Source organism: Emys orbicularis, chromosome 4 (assembly GCF_028017835.1).
Source record: "Emys orbicularis isolate rEmyOrb1 chromosome 4, rEmyOrb1.hap1, whole genome shotgun sequence".
Taxonomy (NCBI): Eukaryota; Metazoa; Chordata; order Testudines; family Emydidae; genus Emys; species Emys orbicularis.
The window spans coordinates 84,274,225-84,301,713 of record NC_088686.1 but is presented as its reverse complement, the minus strand read 5'-3'; the positions used below and the strand labels follow the sequence as shown (position 1 = coordinate 84,301,713).

At 42.2% G+C, this 27,489-nt stretch overlaps 1 protein-coding gene across 1 annotated transcript in view; it reads left to right on the top strand.

Annotated features, from left to right (window-relative positions):
- The first annotated feature begins 3,953 nt into the window (after positions 1-3,953).
- The window catches only part of CAT (catalase), a 40,798-nt gene continuing 17,262 nt past the window's right edge, over positions 3,954-27,489 (top strand). Inside the window, exons 1-6 of the mRNA XM_065402836.1 lie at positions 3,954-4,123; positions 11,343-11,514; positions 14,369-14,479; positions 15,808-15,938; positions 25,012-25,116; positions 26,360-26,485. Of these exons, the coding sequence (XP_065258908.1) occupies positions 4,058-4,123; positions 11,343-11,514; positions 14,369-14,479; positions 15,808-15,938; positions 25,012-25,116; positions 26,360-26,485 (711 nt within the window). The 5' untranslated portion in view covers positions 3,954-4,057. The remainder of the gene's footprint in view (positions 4,124-11,342; positions 11,515-14,368; positions 14,480-15,807; positions 15,939-25,011; positions 25,117-26,359; positions 26,486-27,489) is intronic.

Sequence of the window (27,489 nt, the reverse complement as noted above, 5' to 3'; positions counted from 1 at the left end):
AATAATAATCCTTCAAGTCTTTGTCTACGTCAGGGATCGGCAACCTTTGGCATGCGGCCCATCAGGGAAATCCGCTGGCGGGCCGGGCCGGTTTGTTTACCTGCAGCATCTGCAGGTTCGGCCGATCACAGCTCCCACTGGCCGCTGTTCGCCGTTCTAGATGGAAGAGCACATCATCAAATATTTGTTCCCCATATATGTACTTATAGACTGTAATCAAGTCACTCCTTAACCTTCTCTTTGTTAAGCTAAATGGATTGAGCTCCCTTAGTGTATCACTGTAAGGCAAGTTTTCTAATTCTATAATCATTATCATGGCTATTCTCCGAAGCCTCTCCAATTTGTCCACAATTCAAGAAGGATGTTGACACCAGCACTGGACACAGTATTCCAGCAGCAATCACACCATTGCCAAATACAGAAGTAAAATACCCTCTTTACTCCTACTTGAGATTTCCCCGTTTATTCATCCAAAGATCTCATTAACCCTTTTCGTCACAGTGTCACATTAGGAGCACATGTTTAGATGATTATCCACTACGACCCCAAATCATTTTCACTCACTGCTTCCCAGGATAGAGTTCCCCCATCCTGTAAGTATGGCTTACATTTTTTGTTCTTAGATGTACACATTTACATTTAGCTGTATTAAATCATATATTATTCACTTGTACCCAGTTTACCAACTGCTCCAGATCGCTCTGTATTAGTGACCTGGTCTCTTCATTATTTACCACCACTTCCCCAATTTGTGTTTCATCTGGAAACTTTCACACTCGTATTATGTTTTCTTCCAAGTCATTGACAGAAATGTTAAGTAGTGTAGGGCCAAGGACAGATTCTTGCATGACCCCACTAGAAACACACCTGCTTGATGATTCCAGGTTTACAATTACATTTTGAGACTTATCAATTAGCCAGTTTTTAATCCATTTAATGTGTGCCATGTTAATTTTATATCTTTCTAGGTTTTTTTTACTCAAAATGTTGTGCTGTGCCAAATCAAATGACTTACAGAAGTCTAAATACATTACATCAACAGTATTACTTTTATCAAACTTGTAATCTGACAAAAAAGACACTGTTAGTATGACAGGATCTATTTTCCATAAATCCACGTTGATTAGCATTAATTATATTACCCTTCTTTAATTTTGTATTAATTGAGTCTTGTATCAGCCACTCCATTATCTTGTCCAGGACTGATGTCAGACTGACAGGCCTAATTACTCAGGTCATTCTGCTTATACTTTTTAAATGTTGGCACTTTAGCTTTCTTCCAGTCTTATGGAACTTCCCAAGAGTTCTAAGACTTATTGAAAATAGAAATGCAAATATAATTTAAAAAGTTAACCATTTAAAATATTAAAATTATTAACCAGTTAACTGATTAAAGGGAGGCGGGGGCTGGGGCTGCTCCGGCCGGCCTGGGAGTTAACGGTTAGGGTGTGTTAATGGTAAGATTAATGCTTACTGATTAACTGATTAATATTTTACATCCCTAATCGAAAATCAATATCAGCTAGCTCTTTTTAAATTATTGGATGCAAGTTATCTGGACCTTTTGATTTAAAAACGTCTAACTTCAGTAGCTAGCAGTTCCCAGATCATCAGGAGGAGGCTCTGACAAGTCCTCACTATAGCTGTCTAAATAAGGATTTCAGAACTGTTCTCCAGAATTTGGCATCTGATCTAATCACCCATTCCAGGGTGTAATGTTGGGTCAAGGTATGAGCTAAACTCCAAGTACCTGCCCTGCAGATCTCCAATACAGAAATATTTTTTAGACATGTTTAAGAGATTGCCTAGACTCTAGTTGAGTGGGGTTGCATCCCTGACCATCTTGGATAACAGTCATTGATGGAACTATCCTCCACAAACTTCTCTAATTCTTTTTTTAACCTACTTATGCTTTTGTCCTTCACAATATCCCGACAAAGAGTTCTACAAATTGACTGTGCTCATGTGAAAACCTGCTGCCTATGAATTTCATTGGGTGACCCTGGTTCGTTATGTGAAGGGATAAATAATTTCCTATTCACTTTCTCCATGCCATTCATGATTTTATAAACTTCTATCATATCCCTCCTTAGTCATCTCTTTTCCAATCTGAAGAGTAACAGTCTTTTTAATCTCTCCTCAGATGTTCTATATCCCTAATCATTTTTGGTATCCTTCTCTGTACCTTTTCCAATTTTAATATATCTTTTTTGTGATTGGGCCACCAGAATGGCACACAGTATTCAAAGTGTGGATGTGCCATGGATTTCTATGGTGGCATTATGATATCTTCTGTCTTATTTGCCCCTTTCCTAATGTTTCTTAATATTGTTACCTTTTTTGACTGCCACTGCACATTGAACTGATGTTTTCAGAGAACTCTCCATGATGACTCCAAGATCTCTTTCTTGAGTGGTAACAGCTAATTGAGACCCCCATCATTTTGTATGTATAGCTGGGATTATGTTTTCCATCTAGCACTGAGTAGTTGCTATGATATGTTATATGGGGAGCTGATATTTGACTTAAGACTTTTTTCAAATTGCTCTACCACTTCCATTATTTATAGCAGGCCACAGAAACGAGGTAGGAGGAAAGCCCTCAGGCTAAAGAAGCATCTTTTCTTTGTCCCCTGAAATTCTGTTCAGGTTTTGCTGAGATATAAAGTCACCATTTGCTTTTTCTTACTCACATGCCTCTAGCAGTTTTTGGCAGCATGGCCAAAAAATAATTAAGCATAGACATTCTAAAGTGCCAATGCAGTGGCAACACAGTGCCCGCATGGCCCGTCCACACCTTTGGAGGAACCACATGAAGCATGAGCTCTCTCAATTCCCAGGGAGGCGAAGGAGAAAAGGACCCAAGCTGGGTCCCTGTCAACCATTCCTGGACCCAGTGGTCTATTTTCTCTAGGGTTAAAAAAACAAACAAACAAAACAACGACATCTCATGCTTCTAGCTACTGTTGTTTGTCCTGTAGCTCAAGTAATAGAAGTCTGTGCTACGGGGCTCAAAGTTCAAACACTACTGTTGATGCATGAATCCTAGGAAGTAGAGTTACAGTTACATAATAGAATTTGGTTTTACCCTTTTCCCTCCAAAAAACCCTAGGAAATTACAAAAACACAATCCTGTTAGAAATGTTATTTAGATTTCAAATTCAAGCACTGGAAAATTAATAAACATTAAATGTATTACTGTTACTTTAACTCTGTCACTTGTGCATATGCAATGCTAGTCTTTAATTAGATTATCATGGTTTTTTCAAGGTACTCCTGCCTCATTACGTGCACAGAATAGATGCACAAAGGGATGGAATTAAGACTGCACAGGCAACTGTAAAAATGGTATTCCTAACTCTTCAGTGTTTAGCCTTGCTCTGTGCAAATTCCAAAGCTGGTCTCTCTCATCAAAAGAAGTTGGTCCAATAAAAGAGATCACCTCACCCATCTTGTCTCTCTTCTTTTAACAGTTTTTTTGCTATGTGATAAATATATATACACATTAGAATGTCCCCAGTGTCTCCTTCTCCTTTCTATTCCCCTTTATTTTTCAGCTCTGGAAGGTTTTGAGGACTAAGAATAAAACAAAACAACGGAGAAGCAAGAAACTATTCTGAAGTCCAACAAAACTGAGAACTAGGGTCCTCCCATCATTGTTTTTCCTTCTCTGACCTTTGGCACACTTCAGACGTCGAGGGGGGGAAGAATGAAATACAAGAGGGCGCTGTGCCAAGACAATTCTTGGGATTAAACAGCAGAGCACAGTACCCATCCCCCTCTGCTCCTCGAGTTGCCCCTTACTTCTTCCCCCCCTCCTTTGGTGATTGGCGTATTCTCAACCCAATCAGAACTCGAGATGGAGGCGGTCGGAGGGCTGCTGACCAATGAGGCAGTGAGGGGCGGGCATAGCTGAAAGGTGGAGCTGGCAGCTGCATCAGCGCCTAGCTCTCTGGCTGCTTGTCGGAGTCGAAGCTCAGTGCAGGGAGAGGGGAGCCGGGCGGCATTAGCCCTTTATTAACGAACCGCTTCCACCGCAGGGGTCGCCTAGCTACGAAATGGCCGGCAGGCGGAATCATGCCGAGGACCAGCTGAAGCAGTGGCAGGATCAGCGAGGCTTACAGGTACCCCAGGGGTTCCGTGCCTCGGGTCCCCGCGGCTCAGGGAGCCCCTTAAGCGGGCCAACGAGGGACCCGTGAGGCTGGGTCTTGGCTTTCCGAGTGGCCTAGCTCCGCGCCTGGCGCTGTCCCGCCCCGCCCCGGGGCAGCCCAGAGCGTCCCCTGCCCCAGCCTGTGCGCTTTGCAGGCTAACGGTCACAGGGCGCGCGCCCGTGGCTGCGTCCTGAGGAGGCGGGTGGGTGAGATGGTAGCTCCCACTATGTGGCGGTGCGAGGGGAGCAGGCGGGGAGATGGTACCGACGGGGTTGGTCGGAGAGCGGAGACCGCGCAGGGAGGGGCAAGGCTTGGCTGATTCGATGGCGAGTGCCTGCGGGACGGGTGCTCCCTTCGGGCTCGCTGGGCTGCAGCCATGGAGAGCTGGGCATGGGCGCGGGAGAGGATGATACTTTGCCCTTTAGCGGATCACTTCATTTCAGCGTCAGCAGGGCCTGGGTCTAGTTTACGCTTAAAAACTAGATTGAGCGAGACACGTTGCTTAGGCCTGTGGCAGTTTTGCACCCCCACCTGCTGTAATGTGGCTAGGTCGGCAGAAGAAGCTGTACTGAAATGTCTACCCCGGGGTGATGCAGCACTGTACCTATGCTACTGTAGTGTAGACGTACCCCTCAGTCTCACAAGTCACCTGTAAGGAGGTATCTCCATTTTACAGATGACAAAACAGGTACAGAGCGGCTGAGCTGGGAGTAGAACCCCAGATTGCAGCCTCCTAGTCCCTTGCTCTCAATGGTAGTTTGTATTCCCTCTTGGATAGAAAGGGATCAGAGACCTGATTTTCCAAACTGCTAATACCCCCAAACTCCTATTGAAGTGCACTGTAGCTGCAGATACTTTATATTTCTGAAAAATCAGGACCTAACTTTATATGGTAAATTACCACTTTATATAGTAAGACTTTATTTTGTCTGGCCTTAGACGTATCGGTTTATACCTCAGTTTAAGCAAAAGTATGTTTGAGAGTCATCTACAGGCAATAAAATAGATGTTACGTCAGGTGGATGCAACAGGGAAGCTCTAGCATTTATCAGTCTTAAAAGTAGATTATGTGGCCACACATTATATAGTGCTTTTAGTCCTATAAATGCATAGTATTAAAACATTTATGTAAGTCAATGAGTACTGCAATAGTTATGGTGGTTTTAGTCACTTACCTCCCACTCTTTAACCAAATCAAAATATAGGTTTCAGATTCCTCCTTGTTCTGTCTTTACAGAATGGGGATTGGAAGAAAGTGTTCAAATATATCCCAATACTGATGAGTATAAGCATTTTAATACTCATTTTTACAAAGTACTAATTTGAAAAGTAGCTTAGCTCCCACTTTGCTCAGTTGAGTTAATATGCAGTTGATCCAATGTTATAAAAAGATATTTCATAAAAACCAGAGGAGATCATTACAAATGAACACACTGGTTGGTATCACTAGTACACTTCACAAAAATGTGTATTTGTGTACTTTAATATTCACTGTTGAGCAGGTGGACGTCTCTGATAAAAGCAATATTTACATTTAGGGCAAAATTCATACTGATGAAAGAGTGGGCTACCACAAGGTGCCCTATGCCATTTAGTAAAAATGGGACCTTGGAATAGAAACTAAAGATGCTCTCAGAGTGTAGAATTTTAAAGTAAGCTTGTAGACAGCAACTAGTTAAACTCAAAATATGTACCTTAAGTTTGCTATTAACCACAACCACACAGCAATCATAGTCTAATCTAAAGGCTAAAGTCCTTTTACTTTGAAAGGATTAATGTTATATTAAACTAAACTTGCAGATTAAGGATTGGATTCAAGCTAATATTTCTCTCACTTTAATAAAAAATAAAAAAACAAAAACAAAGCTAAAACCTTCAAATTTCCCATAGATTTCAGAAACTCATGGGAAGGTTGCGGGTTTGAGCGCCATTTGGTTGTCATTGAAAGTATTTTTTTAAGTGAGTGGGAATAGAAGTTCGAAAACAACATTAATCCTCGACTCTGTAGAATAATAATAATTGTAAAGAAGTTAGATTTGTTTTAGAAGTGATTATCCTATCCAATAGCACCCTTTGTTTCCTTACTAATGCACTTGAGAGTTAATATGAAAAGTCACATGCAACTCTTTCCAGTGTGCTCTGCCTCATTCAGAATGCTGATTGTTCTTCTCAAGTCTTATGATTTGCTTTTTGTAAAAGCCTTGGGGCCTGGTACTACACAGTATAAACTTTATGAACTTTAAAATGTAACTTTTGTTGCATAAAATGGCAGGATAACTCTGGATTCTCATGCCCAATGATGCAAGTTTCCTCAAGTATCAGGGGGTAGCCATGTTAGTCTGTATCCACAAAAACAACAAGGAGTCTGGTGGCACCTTAAAGGCTAACAGATAAGCTTTCATGGGTAAAAGGCCACTTCTTCAGATGTTTTCAAGTTTCCTCAGTAACAGTAAGAATTGAACTTACTCTTTTTAGTAGTGATGCTCTCTATTTACAGGTGGTTCTTTGAAATTGTCACTGTGTTGCCTGTTTTGAGATGTGGCATTTATCTTTGGATTTTTCTAGAAAAAAACCTCTGCTTTTTGGGTGCTGCCCAAGCCTCTCTTCCCAGCAATGTGCGTGAGGTAGCTGAGGTTACATAAACTGAGCCTCGTTTCCCTTTCCAGTCAGATTTGAGGAGAGGAGCCTTAGAGTGCCCAGGTTCTGACTTCTTGTCTATTTTTGCTTGAGCATTTTTAAATAGTTGAATATGCTTAGGATTTTTAGTGCTCACAGACAACATGATAGCAGTGTTCTACAAGAACAAACATGGCTGTGCCCACTCATCTTTTCTGAGGGAGGCCTTCAATCCAGCAAAGAGAATATTCTCCTGTTAAATAGCAAGTGAAGTAGCAGACCACACAGGTATGTGTCCAAGAGCTGCCATAGAAACTTCCATGCTATCTTGCTTGGGAGCCAAGGATGACTATCTTAGAAGCAGCTGGAGTAGCAAATGATGAGGCACAAGTAAGGACTCCCCATTTCCTTCCATTTACATGGATTTGATCAAGGAGCACCAGTTTTCCCATGGCGCTCACTCCCAAATGTGTGTGCTCAGGAGAGATGAGAATCAGGAACACCTAAAGTGGAAGAAGCCCAAAGAGCTTTTGGAACTCTAGTTTAGTTTAACATCCCTTCGTGTCCCACTTTTCTGAGTTATCTATTTATTCTAACCTTCTTGCAAGCCCTCTGCTTCCAGCCTACTCTCCCTGAGTATTTTTCCTCACTTACTTGCTTCTATTATCTCATCCCCGCCTCACATAATCCTGGCCCCATAATCCATAAATGGCCTACAATAAAAAAATCCCTGTGGAATTAACACATAAGCAACATGCTCAAAATGCTGGTTGGTATGTTATATTCCTTTCTCACTCTTTTGCCTGTTTGTTTAGATTGTAAGCTCTTTGGGGCAGAGAACCTTATCTTGCTATGTGTTTTGTACGCTGTGTGGCAAAATGGGCTCTAATCCTAAATGGGGCCTGTAGGTTTATTGCAATACAAACTAATACCCTCTGCCATGTGGTTGTTTTGAAGGAATGAGAATATATTCTGATTGTTCAAAAATATATGAAAGTTTAATGTTGCAGAATTTTCACAGCTGCTACTATAGATAATTAAACTCAGAGCTGATGGACTCTTCAGGGATGGGGTCACACCCACCCAGCGAGATGCTGTGGGTTTTACTTGTACATGTCGTCTGCCTGGTAATTAGATAAAATGTGGTAGGGTTTGGATGACGAGGCATTTGTCATGCTGTCTGGAGTGCATCACAACTGTGAGTGCCAGTCTCAGATCAGACTGTCAGAAAACAGGGCAGACACCTCAGACTGGTGGTATATTCTATAATTGGATTTCACCAAGCCAGTAAGTAACAAATGTGAACTCTTTCATCACTATACCAGTCTTACTATGGAGTCACACACAGTCCCTTAGGCTCTCCAGCCTATCTTGCCACCCAGATAAACTTGATTTAGAGAGAACCGCCCCCCCCCCCCAAATCAATCCATATCCGGTTGCCCCCAGTCCCAAGGGACTAGCCACTTACCTCAGATCAATTGGTACTCCAGACCTTTCACCAAAGACAAGACTGGCAGTCAGTTCTATAGTATACTAACTATAGGTGTATTAGCTAAGAAAAAGAAATGTTAGAGGTTAAAGCAGATAAAATATATTAATAAGTGGGTCATAGTTTGTAAATCAAATGATGGCAGTGATATAATAATCTGTCAGTTTTCCAAAGAAGTCTTTTCAGGGTATCCAGATGGTCTTTGGGGATCTCCGCTTTGCATCTGCTAGGCTTCCCTGTAGGAGTCCAAAGTGTCAGAGATGATGGATCATTTCTGGAATCCATATTTCTAGCCCCTTTACACAAAAAGCAAGCTGACTGTGTCTTTACCCACACAAGCTTTTCCTTTGATGATAGAGTGAGGAATGCATTTTGAATTTTTGACCTCCAATCATTATACACAATGATCACTTGCTTTTAAGATACTACTACTCTTCATTTGCATTCCCCAAGGTTTCATTCCTGTTTGATGGATTATTTAGTTACAATTCTCAGTGTAAATGTTTTCTGTTGCATTATAACAGGAATAGATAAGTGAGAATAATACAAGTAACATTCCACTAGTTTTCATGAAGTTTAAACATCTGAACACAACTTACACATTTATCCCTCACTTTGACTATGCTAATACACAAGTGAATTGACCTGAATACATTCTGTGATGCTGGTCATGGTAGAAGACTACTATTGCCTTGGTTAATTTGTTTTGTAAAGTCAAAGTATTGTGTCTTTAAAATGTATGTCAAGGGAATTCAGAATTTTGGATAGGTACCCTTTTACTTGGAGTTTTTAGATAAATATATTTAGCCCCTCATCCCACAGACTCTGAACACTTGGATGCTCTTCAGAGTTTGGATTAGTTACATTATTCCAGTAACTGACAAGTCTGATTGTACCTCTTCAGCTGCAAGTAGGCTGAAGACATCAAAGATCTGTGGACCTTGCTACTAAAAGTAATGACCCGTTCAGGGAAGCATGGATAAATGTTCCTGTTGTACAGAACACGTCCCACTTAAAACTAAAGAACAAACCCCACCCTCTGATCTATGGAATGAATAATGAAAAACTTGTTTCTGTGCATGCACAAGTAGTCTGTTTTTCAAGATAAACTAGGTGTTTAAAATCTTAGTCATGTGGGGCCAACTTTCAGAACTTAAAATGGCATTTAGCTTTTGAATAGTTATCAGACGAGCAGCACAATCTCTTACAGCAGCAAACAAATGCCTTTAAATAAATAATAAAGGCCCTTCAAACAGCATGTAGTGTATCAAACATAACTTCTTAAGGTTAATCCATGTAGAGTTAATTTATGAGTGTGTCGCTCTAAAATATGCCCCAAAATTCTGTCAAGAAAATATTCAGACTGCCCGACTCTATCATACATGAAATGACTGTATTTGTGGGATGAGGAAGGATTAAATAACTCATTTAAGGTTTAACTTTCAAATTCTTTCCATGGTTAGACCAGTCAATGAAGCTGTGAGAGTAGAAAAGTCACTCAGTTTAAAAAGTTGCAGCAGATGCTGTAAGCATTAATACAGTTTAGAGTGATCTGCAGAGTGAGGAAAAACATTCATATGCAGTTATACAAAAGGCGCATGTCCTCAAAGTAGTGGATTTGTGGTAGCTATTAAAATAACATTCTGGCTGGTGTTGTGTACAGGGAGAGTCAATTAAGGATTTCAAGATGGTTCTGATATTGCTGTCTCTCTTCTGCCTGGCTTCCTACATAATCATTGTAGTGCAGAAGCCGAATCTTTAGACACTTCCACTTCTCTCAGGCTGCCTAAACTAGCAAAATAAGCTTGATTGCTTTTGCTACAGCAGTCATGATCACACTTCCTAGCAATGGGTGTTTAACTTAATTGACTGTCCACTCCAGTGGACCAGCCATATCACTTTGAGGGCACAGAGAGGCTGTTGGACACTGTCAGACACTGCTTACATTGTCAATGCTGATGGCATTTCAGTGCCTGACTTTCAGAAGTGCGTTCTGAACTACTTGTTCAGTATTGAGGCTAGAAGAGGGGAAGAGTAGACTTAACTATTAGGAGGGTTATCATTCCAATATAGTACAAATGTATTTTTGGCTTCTAGAGTGAGGCATGAGAGCTTTGCTGAAATTTTATTTCAGAGTTGCTTGCTGAGTTCCTGGATTTTGAAGACTTGGAAAAATCTATTAAGATTATTAACATTCTTCAAAACAAAGCATATTAGGAGAGCAAGAAGGGTGCAGAACATTTACCATTACTCCTAGTGTTACAAGTATTTTAGTGATTAAATTCTTAAATGTAAGTTTGAAAACCAAACCACTTGCTTATTTTGCAAGTTCCAATGTAAAAAAAGTGATGTTTAAAAAAGTTACACTAGTTATTTCTAAGGGCTGGTCTACACTGGGGGGGGGGGGAATCGATCCAAGATACGCAACTTCAGCTACACAAATAGCGTAGCTGAAGTCGAAGTATCTTGGATCGAATTACCTGGGGTCCAGACAGCGCGTGATCGATGGCCGTGGCTCCCCCGTCGACTGCGCTACCGCTGCACGCTCTGGTGGAGTTCCGGAGTCGACGATGAGTGCGTTCGGGGATCGATATATCGTGTCTTAACGAGACGCGATATATTGATCCCGGATAAATCGATTGCTACCCGCCGATACGGCGGGTAGTGAAGACGTATCCGAAGTCCAGTGACATTAAACTCTTGAAAGTTAGCATGTCTTATCTGCTTCTAAATGCTTGTTCTTTTAGTTATTGAAGTACAAAAGCTATATTCAATAAGTAGTATGCCTTGTAGTATTTTTCCAGCTTTACACAACTATCAATCGAACTTTAATGTTAACTCAGGGTTTTGTTTTTTACATTTAAAATTATTCATACTCCCACAGTAACCGTTATGATGAAATAATCAGCCTTGATGCAGGAAGCAGTTTTTCCTGTAGCTTCAGGAGTCATACTATTCCACAAGTCTATATGATTAGAGTTATTTTCACTGAGTTCTATTTGATTAACCACTTAAAAAGGTATGGAAGTTTATTTTAGTTTTTCCATTGTAGTAACTTGATTTCTTAAAAATCATTTTTGCATTTAGAAACCAGATGCCTTGACCACTGGAGCTGGGATCCCAGTAGGCGACAAACTGAACATCATGACGATAGGGCCACGGGGCCCTCTTCTTGTTCAGGATGTTGTTTTCACTGATGAGATGGCTCATTTTGACAGAGAGAGGATTCCTGAGAGAGTTGTGCATGCCAAAGGAGCAGGTGGGTTTAAAAGGCATGTGTTCCTTAGCTGCATAAAAGTCTGCTAGAGAATGCCAGTGAATTAATATTGCAATCAAGATTGTGTAATGAGGCAAAAAAGGCATGATGTATGAAATTAATATTAGGCCAAATCCTGTTATCAGGGGTGTGTGCTTGTGAACTCCAGCCAGAGAAAACAAAGAAAAGTGTTGTCCCCATCTCCCCCCACCCCCCACATTTGACAGAGAGAGAAATAACTGGGGAGACAAAGTAGCTTACCTCGTAAGAAAAGCCCTGCAGGGACCTGCAAAACACTTCGGTGTTGTATTTTCTCTTTTCAGAGGACTTAAGAATCTGACACCAATTCGGTGTCTATACTTACTTTAAATAACTAAGAGGAGTAGAGGCATTTGTTTTACAATTGCTCAAAATTCTGTTCTGGAATAAATTACCAGATCTAGTGTTTACCTAGGGAATGATTAGATGTCAGTACTTGTATAGTTTACTAAGCAGATAAATGCCAGTTCAATTACAGATTTGTTTGTTGGTTTTTTTTTTTAAATAGGTTGTCCTAAAGGGTAACTTCATATCTGAATAAACTTTTACTAGCAACAGTAAAAATGTTCTTATTCACTTCTGTACTCCTTTTTAGAGGAACTATTTCTCTCTCTATCATCTGTGCTTTAATAAGACTTTTATATTTAAAATGAGTAATCAAGTTGCTTCATATAAAAGGGGAGAGACTAGCAAAAACTGTAGTTAGACTCTTCCATAGCTTGTTTTTGATCAAGGTTTCATGGTCAGAATAGCATTGATTACTTATTTCTAGTGTCAATTTGAGAATTTGGATTATGTTTTCAATTTACATGATGTAACATGCTGTTTTTGTTAGTCTCATATGGGTTTATGGCATTAACATGAAGGATTAGTGGATTTTCAAGGTTCATAAAAATAAGTAGCTACGTAGAAAGTTTAATTAAGTAAAACTCAACTTTCAGTGCATGCAAATGAAAACATATAAAGGAGTACTCACATATGTCTAAGATCTCTTTCCCCCAACAACACCTGTCCAGGAGTGATGCTTGTCTCAAGCTGAGGTTTATTCACCCCCAAGTTAACTTTCATAAAATTAACTCTTGTTAACTTGTTTTGCTAATTGGAAATTAGAAATGATGCCCCTCTTCCCCACATCCCTTCTCCCTCAAACCAATAGGTAAGAGTTTGTTAATAACACTGGCAACACTCTGTATGTTAATGACAATAAGCATATTGACCTAGATCTTCATAGGTATTTAGACTCCTAACTTCCATTGATTTCAATACCTTTTGAGGTTCTGATTCACTGTGGTTATCTGTTCATTCAGCACAAATATAGTCATAAGTATGTATACACTTTCCTCACATGGCTGTCTGAATCCTTATAGCATAGCTAGCAGCTATGATCCTACCACCTACAACTGCAAATTATTAGCTGGTGGGCATTAGTAATTAGCTCCCTCTAATTTATAATCCCTAATTTTGTGGTAAAAGCCACAGTATTTGCACTATTAGAATATGAGAGAAATTATACAGCAGCAGAAAAGGAGGAGAAAAGTCATCAACCCCAAAGAAAAAAACTCACATAGACCCAAATTCCCATGAAGCCAGGTCAATTATGAGTGTATAATTAAAAGTTTGACAGAAAATTCCCTCTGCAGATTTTTTTCCCTTCATGCTAACTGTTAGTTACCCTTTATCATTGCTTCATAGGTAATATGAAGTTACCACATTTGTTTAGTTAAGTGGTATTACAGAAACTGTAGAAAGCTACAGGCTGTGCTTCTTCATAAAATGAGACTTTGCCTTTCCCATGTCAGGAATTTTGCTGTTGAGTAGAGGATTTTACCAGTCAAATTACAGTTAAGAATTTTAGAGAGGGGAAAATAAAACTTACTGTGTGGGATCTCCCACTTCCTAAATGAGATGATTCCATGTTTTTGCCTTTACATGAGTTCTTTGGTGGAACGGATGTCCTCATAGGTAGGTACTCTTACTCATCTGCTGATAACTTAGCAACAACTTCCATCCGCTTTTTCTCCTCCATTTCCTATCAGACAACTTGAGACACCTCAGAAGAATCAAGGCTGCGGAACACTAAACAAATACCTTAGTTACCTGTCTTTATTATCTGAGATCGCGTACAACCTGCAACTATAAAAACATATCCAGTGTACTGTATATACATAAATGGGGAAATACCTTTAAAATACCACTCACATTGAATACTAAGTCAAACTTAGCCTTCTAGGCTATGATTTATTTTATGCTAAGGAAGTCTTGATAGCCACGTGATGCTCTGTTGTGGTTCTGGGATGGATGGCCCACAGAAACCTCTGTTGTTCACAGCAGCATGCCAGCCTAGGTGTATTTGTACTGGGCACTGATGTTCTCCACTGAAATGCTGTATATTAAGATTTGTGAAGTTTGGCGTGCTCCATATCTCTGCTTGCATCCTAGGATCAGGAACCTCAGTTTCCTGCATAAGAGAATATTGAGCAATCTAATTGGAAGATGTAGTGTCAGAGCCCAGGAAACACAGATACAGCGAACAACAAGTTCATTTCATAATATTGAAAGAGGGGAAAGCTACAAAAGAAAGAGTATCTAGAGGCAGAGAGGGGTAGAGTAAAGAAGTCTACAGAGTGGTGGCTTGAGGTGGAAGAGAATGTTATGAGTTTTCTCCAACTGCCATCATTATTTCTCCACAGTTGCCCTTCTCCAACATCTAGTACTTTGGTTGTGCCCCCTGATATTAGCCAAAGTCATCTGGCCTCTTTGTTGTTGACAGTTTTTCATCCAATCATGTATAAAAGTAATTTTGTTTTGTTTTTTTCAGGAGCATTTGGCTATTTTGAAGTGACTCATGATATCAGCAAATATTGTAAGGCGAAGGTATTTGAGCACATTGGAAAAAGAACACCAATAGCCATTCGATTCTCCACTGTCGGTAAGGTGGTGTCATTAGTATGTGTGGCCTCTTTTATAACACATGTATAGAATTGCTAGTGTAATACATTGTGGAACTGTGTAAAATTTCATGTACTTTTGACCACTTCACCTGCCCTCTGCCAACTTACTCCTCTCCCCTAGATTTATTCTAAAATCTTGAGTAGTGTTAAGCAGCTGCCATTTCATGTAACATCAGTCTACCGTAAACGTTTTTCCTCCCAAGTGTAAGAGGAAGTATGGTATTTTCAGGAGGCTTTGGTTCTATTCCTTGCTCTGCCATAGGCTTTCTTTATGAATGTGGGCAGGCCATGATTAATGCCTTTCTGCCTTGGTCCTCCATTAGAATAATTATCGTTATTTTTCATTCTTACCTGACAGCAATGTTGTGAGGATAAATTCATTAATGTAAATATTATTGGAATGAGGACCATTTAAAAAAAAAAAAAAAGCTTCCTGTAAAATAAAATAAACTATCCTTTCCCAAATCCTAAGAGGGATAAGTTACAGCTTTTTACAAATGACTTCAAAGGCCAATATCTTGCACATTATATGTGAAAATGTGATTTTTTTTTTTATGTCATTAGAAAGTAGGAGGTTCTAAAATTACCATAACTATTCATATTTTGCAATACTTTTATAGTTACTTACAACTTTTTGGATCTTTTGTGATCCAAAATCTTGAAGATGGTGAAATCATGAGGATTCTTGAGTCTTCTGGAACAATGTAAAGAGTTTATAGATCTTAGTAACCCTGGGGATTTCCTTGTGTGGTTCAAAGCTCTGGCAGCCGAGCAACACTTATTTGTGCTTAGGATCTGGAGAGGCAATTGGAGTTTCTGACAGAACAGAGCATGTACTAAAGTAGGCTGCTGAGCTTTTTCAGCGCTGCTTACGTGGGTTTTCTCCTGTCTGTATAGCAATCATAGGGCTTGTCTATCTGTGGACACTCAGGAAATTTATGACTATTTAACTAGTGGTGTGAAGGTAAAGCGTATGAGTTAAAGCGTATTAAATTGCTGTGTAGATATACTTTTTCAGAAGTAAAGTGGGTTAATTAGGAATTTCTGTCTACATGTAAGGAATTCTGGTGTAAAAACTTCTAATAGGTCAGGTTGGTATAACTTACTCAGTTGCACAAGAGTTGTTCATGGATCTGCAGATGCATTGCTCACTTTATGTCTACAATTTAGGCCCAAATGTGTTACAAGCATTCAGGTGCCTGAAATAGTGGGGCAAATATACTAAAATTCTCCAGTGTGGATAAGGTTTAAAAAGAACGCCCCGCCCCCCCATCTTGACACTTTTACATATATGCATTTCTTCTAGCTGGAGAGTCTGGTTCAGCTGACACAGTTCGCGACCCTCGAGGCTTTGCAATGAAATTCTACACGGAAGAGGGTATCTGGGATCTTGTAGGCAACAACACTCCCATCTTCTTTATCCGTGATGCCATGCTGGTGAGTGAGACCATGCGTGTAGGTGGTTTCAGCAGGTGAGATAAGGAAGTCCAAGGATTTGTACATGTAGTGAAGAAAGGGTACAGAGAAGCATAAAATACAGATTAGCACTGAAAACTTATTTTACCCTGATTGTTCAGTATAGATTTGAAATTTTTTGACTGAAAATGATGCTACTTTGAGAAATAATTATGCTTATTCTCATTTAAAGAAACAATCTGTATAACTTCAGAATGGCTAGTAAATAGGTTTAGTATTTAATACGTTTGTATTTTTATCTTTTTTGTGTGATCAATATCACTAGTATATGAGTCAAAATGGCTAAGATATTTTCCAGCTGTCATTTGAATTTGGATCATTTTAAAATTTTTTCACTTTTAAAAAGTTCCTGTAACCTGTTTAAATGTTGAAACAGAAATTTAGACCTTGCTCATTACTCACTATCCATTTTTATGTTATTTGGTAAGGGGATAGTCTTTTAAATATGTAAAGTAGTTACATTGACTTTGAAACTGGAGTATCTTTCATAAAATGCAGGCCTATTTTGAATGAGAGGGCAGGATTATTATCTCTTTCAAATTCAGTTAAGATTTGGAGATAGTTGCCTAATATATCACTATAGTTCACTCGATCAGGGCCAAATTTGGCAGTCTTTAATTGTGCAAAACTCCCACTGAGTTCAACGGAAGTCTTGCTTAATTTAGAACCATAGAATTTGGTCCAGTATAAGTTTTGTCCCTTTCTGTCTTAAGTGCTTTTTTGTATGTGCCAGTGTGCATCCCAATATAGGGTTGCATGCACCTCATGCATGTGAGACTAGGGGTATGTCTACACTACGGGATTAATCCGAATTTACAGAATTTGAATTTTGGAAACAGATTGTATAAAGTCGAATGTATGCGGCCACACTAAGTACATTAATTTGGCGGTGTGCGTCCATGTACCGGGGCTAGCGTCGATTTCCGGAGCGTTGCACTGTGGGTAGTTATCCCATAGTTCCCGCAGTCTCCCCCGCCCATTGGAATTCTGGGTTGAGATCCCAGTGCCTGATGGGGCAAAAAACATTGTCGCAGGTGGTTCTGGGTACAGCCTCACCCCTCCCTCCATGAAAGCAACGGCAGACAACCATTTCGCGTCTTTTTTCCTGGGTGAACACTGCAGACTCCATACCACGGCAAGCATGGAGCCCGCTCAGCTCAAGACAGCAGTCATGAACATTGTAAACACCTCGCGCGTTCTCGTGCAGTTTATGCTGAACCAGGACCAGAAAAACGAGGAGAGGAGGAGGCGGCGATGGCAGCGCAGCGACAAGAGTGATGAGGACATGGACACAGAATTCTCTCAAATGCGGGCCCCGGTGCTTTGGAGATCATGTTGTTAATGGGGCAGGTTCTATCCGTGGAACGCCGATTCTGGGCCCGGGAAACAAGCACAGACTGGTGGGACCGCATAGTGTTGCAGGTGTGGGACGATTCCCAGTGGCTGCAAAACTTTCGCATGCATAAGGGCACTTTCTTGGAACTTTGTGACTTGCTTTCCCCTGCCCTGAAGCGCCAGAATACCAAGATGAGAGCAGCCCTCACAGTTGAGAAGCGAGTGGCGATAGCCCTGTGGAAGCTTGCAACGCCAGACAGCTACCGGTCAGTCGGGAAGCAATTTGGAGTGGGCAAATCTACTGTGGGGGCTGCTGTGATGCAAGTAGCCAAAGCAATCACTGAGCTGCTGCTACGAAAGGTAGTGACTCTGGGAAATGTGCAGGTCATAGTGGATGGCTTTGCTGCAATGGGATTCCCAAACTGTGGTGGGGCGATAGATGGAACCCATATCCCTATCTTGGCACCGGAGCACCAGGGTACCCAGTACATAAACCACAAGGGGTACTTTTCAATGGTGCTGCAAGCACTTGTGGATCACAAGGGACGTTTCACCAACATCAACGTGGGCTGGCCGGGAAGGGTTCATGACGCTCGCGTCTTCAGGAACACTAATCTGTTTAAACGGCTGCAGCAAGGGACTTACTTCCCGGACCAGAAAATAACCGTTGGGGATGTTGAAATGCCAATAGTTATTCTTGGGGACCTAGCCTACCCCTTAATGCCATGGCTCATGAAGCCATACACAGGCAGCCTGGACAGGAGTCAGGAGCTGTTCAACTACAGGCTGAGCAAGTGCAGAATGGTGGTAGAATGTGCATTTGGCCATTTAAAAGGTTGCTGGCGATCGTTACTGACTCGCTCAGACCTCAGCCAAACCAATATCCCCATTGTTATTGCTGCTTGCTGTGTGCTCCACAATCTCTGTGAAAGTAAGGGGGAGACCTTTATGGTGGGGTGGGAGGCTGAGGCAAATCGCCTGGCTGCTGATTATGCACAGCCAGACACCAGGGCGATTAAAAGAGCACACCAGGAAGCGCTGCGCATCAGAGAAGCTTTGAAAACCAGTTTCATGACTGGCCAGGCTACAGTGTGAAATTTCTGTTTGTTTCTCCATCATGAAAACCCGCCCCCCTTATTGACTCATTCTCTGTAAGCAACCCACCCTCCCCCTTCCCCCAGCTTGCTTTCAAAGGAAATAAAGTCACTATCGTTTAAAAATCATTTATTCTTAATTAATTGATTATAAAAAGAGGGAGAGAACCCGGGTGGGGTTTGGGAGGAGGATCGGCGGGAAGGAAAAGGCCACTAAAAAAAGGTTTAAAAAATGACAGCCTTTTGCTTGGGCTGTCCACTGGGGTGGAATGGGAGGGTGTACGGAGCCCTCTCCCTCCCCCCCCCCCCCCCCCCCGCGTTCTTACACGTCTGGGTGAGGAGGCTATGGAACTTGGGGAGGGGGGTTATACAGGGGCTGTAGCGGCACTCTGTTATCCTGCTGCCATTCCTGAAGCTCCACCAGACGCCGGAGCATGTCTGTTTGCTCACGCAGCAGCCCCAGCATTGCATCCTGCCTCCTCTGATCTTCCTGCTGCCACCTCTCATCTCGAGCGTCCCTCCTGTCCTCACGTTGGTCCCTCCTGTCCTCACGTTCACTGGCATCTTTCCTATACTTTGAAACAGTGTCCTTCCACTCATTCAGATGAGCTCTTTCGCTGCAGGTGGATTCCATGATTTCCGCGAACATCTCGTCTCGCATCTTCTTTTTCCGACGTCTTATCTGAGATAGCCTTCGGGATGGAGGAGGGAGGCTTGAAAAATTTGCAGCTGCTGGAGGGAGGGAAAAAAGGAGAGAATTTTTTAAAAAGATACATTTTACAGAACAATGCTTATACTCTTTCACGGTGAACAACACTATTCACATTACATAGCACATGTGATTTCTGTGCAAGGTCACATTTTGTCTCTTAATATTGAGTGCCTGTGGCTTTGTTGCTAGAGATCACAGACGCAGGTCCGGGCAACAGAATTCGGCTTGCATGCGGCCATGGTAAGCCATTGTCTTTCGGCATCTGCGCCCTCCTTTCCCACATACCAAGCAAAGCCCGTTGAGTGCTGCGGTTTTCCTGTTAACCTTCAGCAGCAGAAATCAAACTAACCCTCCCCCCCCCCCCCCATCCAATTCTCTGGATGATCGCTTTATCCCTCCCCCCACCGTGTGGCTGGTATCAGGGAAGATCCCTGCTAGCCAAACGCGAAAAGCTCAGGGCCAATTCTCCCCCCCCCCCCCCCCGTGCTTGGCTAACTGCAGGGAAGGATTTCTTTTCAGCCACAGGCAAACAGCCCAGTAGGAACGGCCACCTCTGTCCCCTTAATTAAATTCCCGTATTTCAACCAGGTTACCATGAGCAATATCACTCTCCTGAGGATTACACAGCGAGATAAAGAACGGATTTGCTTGAATGCCAGCAAATAGTGGGACCATATGCTGCCAGGCTTTGTCATGCAATGATACCAGATTACTTGCTAATAGCATGGCGTGGTCAAGTGTCCTACCATGGAGGACGGAATAAGGCTGCACTGCCCAGAAACCTTGTGGCAAGGCTTTTGGAGTACCTCCAGGAGAGCTTCATGGAGATGTCCCTGGAGGATTTCCGCTCCATCCCCAGACACGTTAACAGACTTTTCCAGTAGCTGTACTGGCCGCGAATGCATCCCAAGTCCTCAGGGCAAAGTAATAATTAAAAAACGCTTGCTTTTAAAACAAGTTTTATATTTTAAAAGGTAAACTCACCTGAGGTCCCTTCCATGGGGTCATGGTCTTGGATACTGGGTTGGGAGGGTATTCAGTCAGGCTGAGAAAAAGATCCTGGCTGTTGGGGAGAACGGAGTGCTGTGTGCTCTCCGCAAGCTCGTCGTCGTCCTCTTCCCCGTCCGCAGAATCCTCAGGTGTAGCTGATGAGATTACCCCCGCCTCGGAATCCACGGTCAGAGGTGGGGTAGTGGTGGCGGCCCCCCCTAGAACTGCATGCAGCTCGGCGTAGAAGCGGCATGTCCGCGGCTCTGACCCGGAGCAACCATTTGCTTCCTTTGTTTTTTGATAGGCTTGTCCGAGCTCCTTGACTTTCACGCGGCACTGATCTGAGTCCCTATTGTGGCCTCTCTCCATCATGTCCTTGGAGATTTTTTTCAAAAGTTTTGGCATTTTGTCTTTTCGAACGAAGTTCTATTAGCACTGAATCCTCTCCCCATATAGTGATCAGATCCAGTACCTCCCGTATGGTCCATGTTGGTGCTCTTTTTCGATTATCGGCCTGCATGGTTACCTGTGCTGATGAGCTATCTGTGGTCACCTGTGCTCTCCACGCTGGGCAAACAGGAAATAAAATTCAAATGTTCGCGGGGGTTTTCCTGTCTACCTGGCCAGTGCATCTGAGTTCAGATGGCTGTCCAGAGCGGTCACAATGGTGCACTGTGGGATAGCTCCCGGAGGCCAATACCGTCGAATTGCGGCCACACTAACCCTAATTCGAAATGACAATATCGATTTTGGTGCTACTCCGCTCGTCGGGGTGGAGTACAGAAATCGATTTTAAGAGCCCTTTATTTCGAAATAAATGGCTTCGTTGTGTGGACGGGTGCAGGGTTAATTCGATTTAACGCTGCTAAATCTGAATTAGTCCTAGTGTAGACCAGGCCTAGGGGACATGTATTTGCCCTGTGTCTCCTTATGTGCCCATATAAAGGCATAAAAAGACCTGATAACCAACCCCCTGGTTCTTTGCTCAGGCTAAACTCCTTAATATTCTGAAAAATCTTCGTAATTATGGATGATCTTCTGTTTTGATTTGTTTGGTCAGACACCCCTCTCTGTGCTCCCGCCCTATACAGTATTTCTGTAATGGCAGACTCGAAACCTGCAGGCTTCAAGTCCTGTCTATACTGCGATGGGATAATTATCTTTAAGGACAGGCATAATAGGTGCCTCTTCCATCTAGGAAAATCTCATATTCTGAGAAGATGCTTGGTATACTTATCCTGCTCCTCAAGGACTTTTAAGTTGTGAAGCTGTATCACCATCTTGTAGAGCAGTCCATGAAGGTCTCATCAGATCCAGAGGAAAGGAGCTCCAAAATCCTCCTTATAAAAGACAATCCTGCATCATCTAGCATCCCATTGAACAGACAAGTGACTCTTAAGAATACTGTGGAGACATCAGCACCAAAGAGAGACCTGGTGACATCATTGGCACCAGGACCAAAGCAAACACCTACACTTCAGGCATAGAAGTTGTGCACTGAAAGGAGTCTCCTGCCTTGGTGATTGGAGCAACCGAAGAAGGTCAGTGTCCTCCAACAAGGACTGGTAAAGCAAAACATTTCTTGATAAGTTCTCGAAACCCACAGCATCCAGGGCTGGGGAGAAGACTGCAATGCAGCAGATTACCAGCATTGACCCCAGTGACAAAGGTGCTCCCAGTGGCATTGACCCCAGCCTTGGGGGAGGAGGCTTGGGTTGAACCAGGTCCATCCCGGTGCCAAGATATCCACTGCCACAGGTACCAAAAGCACCTTATTCATTAGTGCCACTCCCCGAGGAGGTCTACTTACTCCTTACCATCGCTGGGGCATGCTTTTCCCGGTCATCATACAGGGAACCATCTCTTTTGAAGTCTGCAGGTGTGTCATCACCAAGAGATCTGTGGACTTCTACAGACCCCAACCACCAGCAGCACCCAAGATTGGAATTGGTCCAGTCACCTGTACCCATATGGGATGCCACCAGGGGCCTATTTGGGTCCTGGGTCTACTTTCACAGGCACTGGGAAATCTGTATCCACCATCGAGGGAGAAGTTTGCTCCAGCAGCTTCCCTGGCTGGATTGCCAACACTGAAATATCAAGAGGAATGGCATCCAGGGGCACAAAATCAACACCCTGTCTTGCCTCCTAGGGATATTTCCACATCATTGCCAGATGAAGTGATATGCCTGGCACTGGTACTGGAAGACTTCAGAGTTATCCAGAAGCTTCTTGTGTGGATTGCTGAGACTCTAGAGAGCGAGACTTCAGTCATCTCAGAAAAGCCCCACAAGCTATTCAACATCCTAACAGCTTCTGGTCCTTGCAGAATCATCCTCCCCATTAATGAGAGATTACTACACCCAGTGAAATCTCTGTGGCAGATGCCGGCCGTTATATCACCACCAGCAAAACATGTTGAGAAGAAACAGAGGGGTAGCCGTGTTAGTCTGAATCTGTAAAAAGCAACAGAGGGTCCTGTGGCACCTTTAAGACTAACAGAAGTATTGGAGCATAAGCTTTTGTGGGTGAATGCCCACTTCATCAGACGCAAGTAATGGAAATTTCCAGAGGCAGGTATAAATCAGTATGGAGATAACGAGGTTAGCTCAGTCAGGGAGGGTGAGGTGCTGTGCTAGCAGTTGAGGTGTGAACACCAAGGGAGGAGAAACTGCTTCTGTAGTTGGATAGCCATTCACAGTCTTTGTTTAATCCTGATCTGATGGTGTCAAATTTGCAAATGAACTGGAGCTCAGCAGTTTCTCTTTGGAGTCTGGTCCTGAAGTTTTTTTTTGCTGTAAGATGGCTACCTTTACATCTGCTATTGTGTGGCCAGGGAGGTTGAAGTGTTCTCCTACAGGTTTTTGTATATTGCCATTCCTGATATCTGACTTGTGTCCATTTATCCTCTTGCGTAGTGACTGTCCAGTTTGGCCAACGTACATAGCAGAGGGGCATTGCTGGCACATGATGGCATATATAACATTGGTGGACGTGCAGGTGAATGAGCCGGTGATGTTGTAGCAGCTGATCTGGTTAGGTCCTGTGATGGTGTTGCTGGTGTAGATATGTGGGCAGAGTTGGCATCGAGGTTTGTTGCATGGGTTGGTTCCTGAGTTAGAGTTGTTATGGTGCAGTGCGTGGTTGCTGGTGAGAATATGCTTAAGGTTGGCGGGTTGTCTGTGGGCGAGGACTGGCCTGCCTCCCACGGTCTGTGAAAGTGAGGGATCATTGTCCAGGATGGGTTGTAGATCACTGATGATGCGTTGGAGAGGTTTAAGCTGAGGACTGTAGGTGATGGCCAGTGGAGTTCTGTTGGTTTCTTTTTTGGGCCTGTCTTGTAGCAGGAGGCTTCTGGGTACACGTCTGGCTCTGTTGATTTGTTTCTTTATTTCCTTGTGTGGGTATCGTAGTTTTGAGACTGCTTGGTGAAGATCTTGTAGGTGTTGGTCTCTGTCTGAGGGGTTGGAGCAGATGCGGTTGTACCTCAGCGCTTGGCTGTAGACGATGGATCGTGTGGTGTGTCCGGGGTGGAAGCTGGAGGCATGAAGGTAGGCGTAGCGGTCGGTGGGTTTTTGGTATAGGGTGGTGTTAACGTGGCCATCGCTTATTTGTACTGTGGTGTCTAGGAAGTGGACCTCCCGTGTAGATTGGTCCAGGCTGAGGTTGATGGTGGGGTGGAAGCTGTCGAAATCATGGTGGAATGTTGAGAAGAGGTACCAGGTACCCTCTGTGGGGTTTGAGTACTTCTACACCAGAACACAGGCTCCTTTGACTTTTCAATTATAGTTGAAATAACTAAAGTCAAACAAGAGTATGCTGAAGGACAAAGACTCCAAATGCTTAAACCTGTCTGGGTGGAAATCCTACTCATCAGCATTGCTACAGCTGCGAGTGGCTTATGTCCGGCCCTGCTGGCTAAGTATGACTTTCTTACATGGGACAGACAGGGTGACATGCTTCTTTGCCAAGCTCCCTCGTGACAACGTAGAGGAACTCAAAGGCACAGTAAAATGATGGCTTTAACTGGCATCTGTTTTAGCCTGCAATCAAACTTGAAATGTCTGTTGGAAACCTGCCTGGTTCCCTGCCAGCTTCCCTGCCAAGCTGCTTGAGAAACTGAGCTTCCAGGGTCCATGGCTCCAGAGCAGTTCAACCCTCTGGACTGCCCCAGGGTTTCCAGGGTCTGTGACTCCAGGAAAACCTTGCTATGCCAGGGTTTCCAGGCTCCCTGCCATGGAGCTGTGATATTGAAAACCTTGGAAGCCCTAGCTCTAGCTGGGGTTTCCTCAGGAGGGCACCTGGAACTTGAACTGGGGCTGTCAGGGCTTCCAGGTTCCCTACTGCAGAGCTGAGAGCCAGGTAGTCCTGGGATCGGCTCCCAGGGTTTGCAGCTCTAGGGCAGCCCCACAGTACAGACTTTTCCAGGCTAAGGACCCTAGAACTTCCAGACTCCTTGACCAGCTGGCTCATCATGCTGCTGATTCTTGTTCATATAAATATTTCACCAGTTCAGGCTTGAGGGCGAAATTAACATAATCGTTTTGTTGGTAGTATCTGGACAAAGCTGAAAACTCCTCAATGCTCTGTTTTCCTTTTGTTACAGCTTCTCCCACCTCTAACTCTGACCTGTCACTCCTAATACCATCTTGAAGTGCTGATGATTTCATACTTGCCCCAAAGTAGCTTAAAATGTACTTTAAGTCAAGAGCCATATACCATTTATTGTGGCTGAAATCGATTCTGTATATCAAGCTACTATGTGATCTGTTTTCTTGAAATGCTAGTAGTATGTAAAGGGACCCTGAGCATAATAGTAGAGGACTTTGTCAGTTTTTGCAATATCTTCAAACTTTTAATTCCAGTAAATTCATCTTAATTTTGTTTGTTTGTTTGAAATTAGTTTCCATCCTTTATACATAGCCAAAAGAGGAACCCTCAGACTCATCTGAAGGATCCAGACATGGTATGGGACTTCTGGAGCCTTCGCCCTGAATCTCTGCACCAGGTGGGAGCTTATTGTGTTTTGAACTCAACTTATTCTTCCATGAACAGGGAACTCGTATATTAAGTCATGTGTTGTTTTTTTTTTTTTTTTTTTTACATTTCAGTTTCTTGGACAGTCTGGAAATTTGTAATATCTTTTTGGACCAATAAGGCTATATAATAATCTTAAATTATTAACAGTTAACTGAAATACAGTGAAACTCAAATTATATACTTTTAGCCACCTGTTAAACTGTAACTACTAGGTTTTGGGTCTTTGTACATTTTTATGTAAAGTTAGCTAATGATTAAAATGATTATCTAGTGTCCCTATTTTTCTTAGCTGTATTTTACTCGGACCAACACAAAAGTAAAGATTTTAAGACCATCAGTATTGAATTAAAGCAGCTGAACCATTCTGAAACAGCAAAGACTTGCTATTTAGTCAACCAAGTATAAGAAAATTAACATTTAAAAAATTTAAAAATATTTCTGGGAAGATAATGCTGATATACTTTTAAATCTGTATAAAGCTGTAATTTTTTCTTCTGTCTAAATGTTTAGGGGTTGATATCAGCACACATCATAAATTTTAATTCTTCTGAAACAGTGATGGTCAGAAAACAGTATATAAAGAGTGTGGTATACATTTGGAATGTTAGTGTAAAAGTAAACATTTCTAAAAGGTTGAAAAGCTCAGTAACTTTGAAAGTGCTTGATATTAAAGGGTTTTGTGCAACCCCAAATTCAAGAACAAACAGCATTTTCTGTGGCTATTGAATGCTATGCATGGAATTACTCTGCCTTGAAGGGTTTTGCTAAAACTGGTTTGTTCAGGATTTTAACTTTTTTTTTTTTTAATTTTTTTTAAGTTCAAAATATGGTGCTTGCTGGAAAAGTTGTCACAGTTAGCTCTAAAACTATAGTAGCTAACTTATTCCTCTTGGAAAAAAATCATGGTAATCACACATTAGGTTGGTGCCCATCTTTCACTTCGTTAAATATTTCATATAGACTTAACTTTATTGCATGTTCAGCATCTTCAATGATCCAGTTATTAGAGCTGTTGTGATTATGTTTCAGAAGTTTTCAAACAAGAAATTAGTCAAACAGGTCTTGGCACATGAACAGTCATTATAGTCTTCAGTATAAGACCATTTCCATTTATACCTTTGATTAGAGGAGCCTGGGTGCTGTTTATGGATTAATGACTTTATATTGGATCAGTTTACTAATTACTAGAATTGCCTATCCCTTTTATTCAGGTATCTTTCTTGTTCAGTGATCGTGGTATTCCAGATGGACACCGTCATATGAATGGATATGGATCCCATACCTTTAAACTGATTAATGCTCATGGCAAAGCCATTTACTGCAAGTTTCATGCTAAGGTATTGGTTTTAAGTTTACCTACTTGGAAATACTTTGTGCTAAATACGAATCCACCATTATAAATTGGAAGTACGATACGGCAAAATGTTTTGCAATAGTTGGTTCTGCAAATTTTTATGCAAGTCTTGGCAATATTATATAATCTTGCAGGTCTCATTCAGGAAAGCTCTTTACAGGCATTAGAGTAATAGTTGAATGTAAGAGCTCTATAAAAGGTTTTTCCATATGCTTTACTGTCTGTTATTACAAGAATCTTTTCGATCTATCATTAAACATATATAAAGGGCCAGGTTGTCCCTGCTTTGATTTCCACTCTGCTTTCCATATGCTGTGATTAGCAGAGTTTCTTCTTCAAAGGCCTTGGTATGTTACCAGTTATGGTATTCAAGGTGTTTACACAGTGAGCTTCCAGAACCTTCTGGAAAACCATGCTGGTTGTCTCTGCTGCAGCTCTCTTATGACACTGTAGGCTTTGGGTCTGAGGTTGTATAAGGGAGGAACAATCCTGAACTTCTTTCTTGCTGCCATTCATTGCAGATGTAGGAATCCTACCTATGCCCATGCCCAACCCTATCACACTTTATTTTCCTTAAAGTTCTTTATATACATTTATTTAAGTACTAAGAATAATTTCTAGTATAGTAAGGTTTTGGGGGGTGGGGGTTGTGTGTATTTCAGAAACTTTTATGGCATCTTAGTCTATTTTGTGCATGTGATGCACTTGGTTCCTTGGTTCATACAGCCTAGGGTATAGTCCAGAGAGCGATTCAGTAGATGCACTTCTTATTCAGGATTTTTCTGGAGTCCAGTGCTTACTCCCTTTTTGCTTAGGGGAATCACATCTCCTGATGGGTGTTAAGTGTGTTGGGCTTTCACATCTGAAGTCCATAAAATCAGTCAAGCAAGGCTCCAGGTCTTCCTAATGCTGACATTTCAGCAGGCAAAATCTGCAGAACCATCTGAGATCCATGGTCTGGGTTACATGCAAGGTCTGGACTGGCTG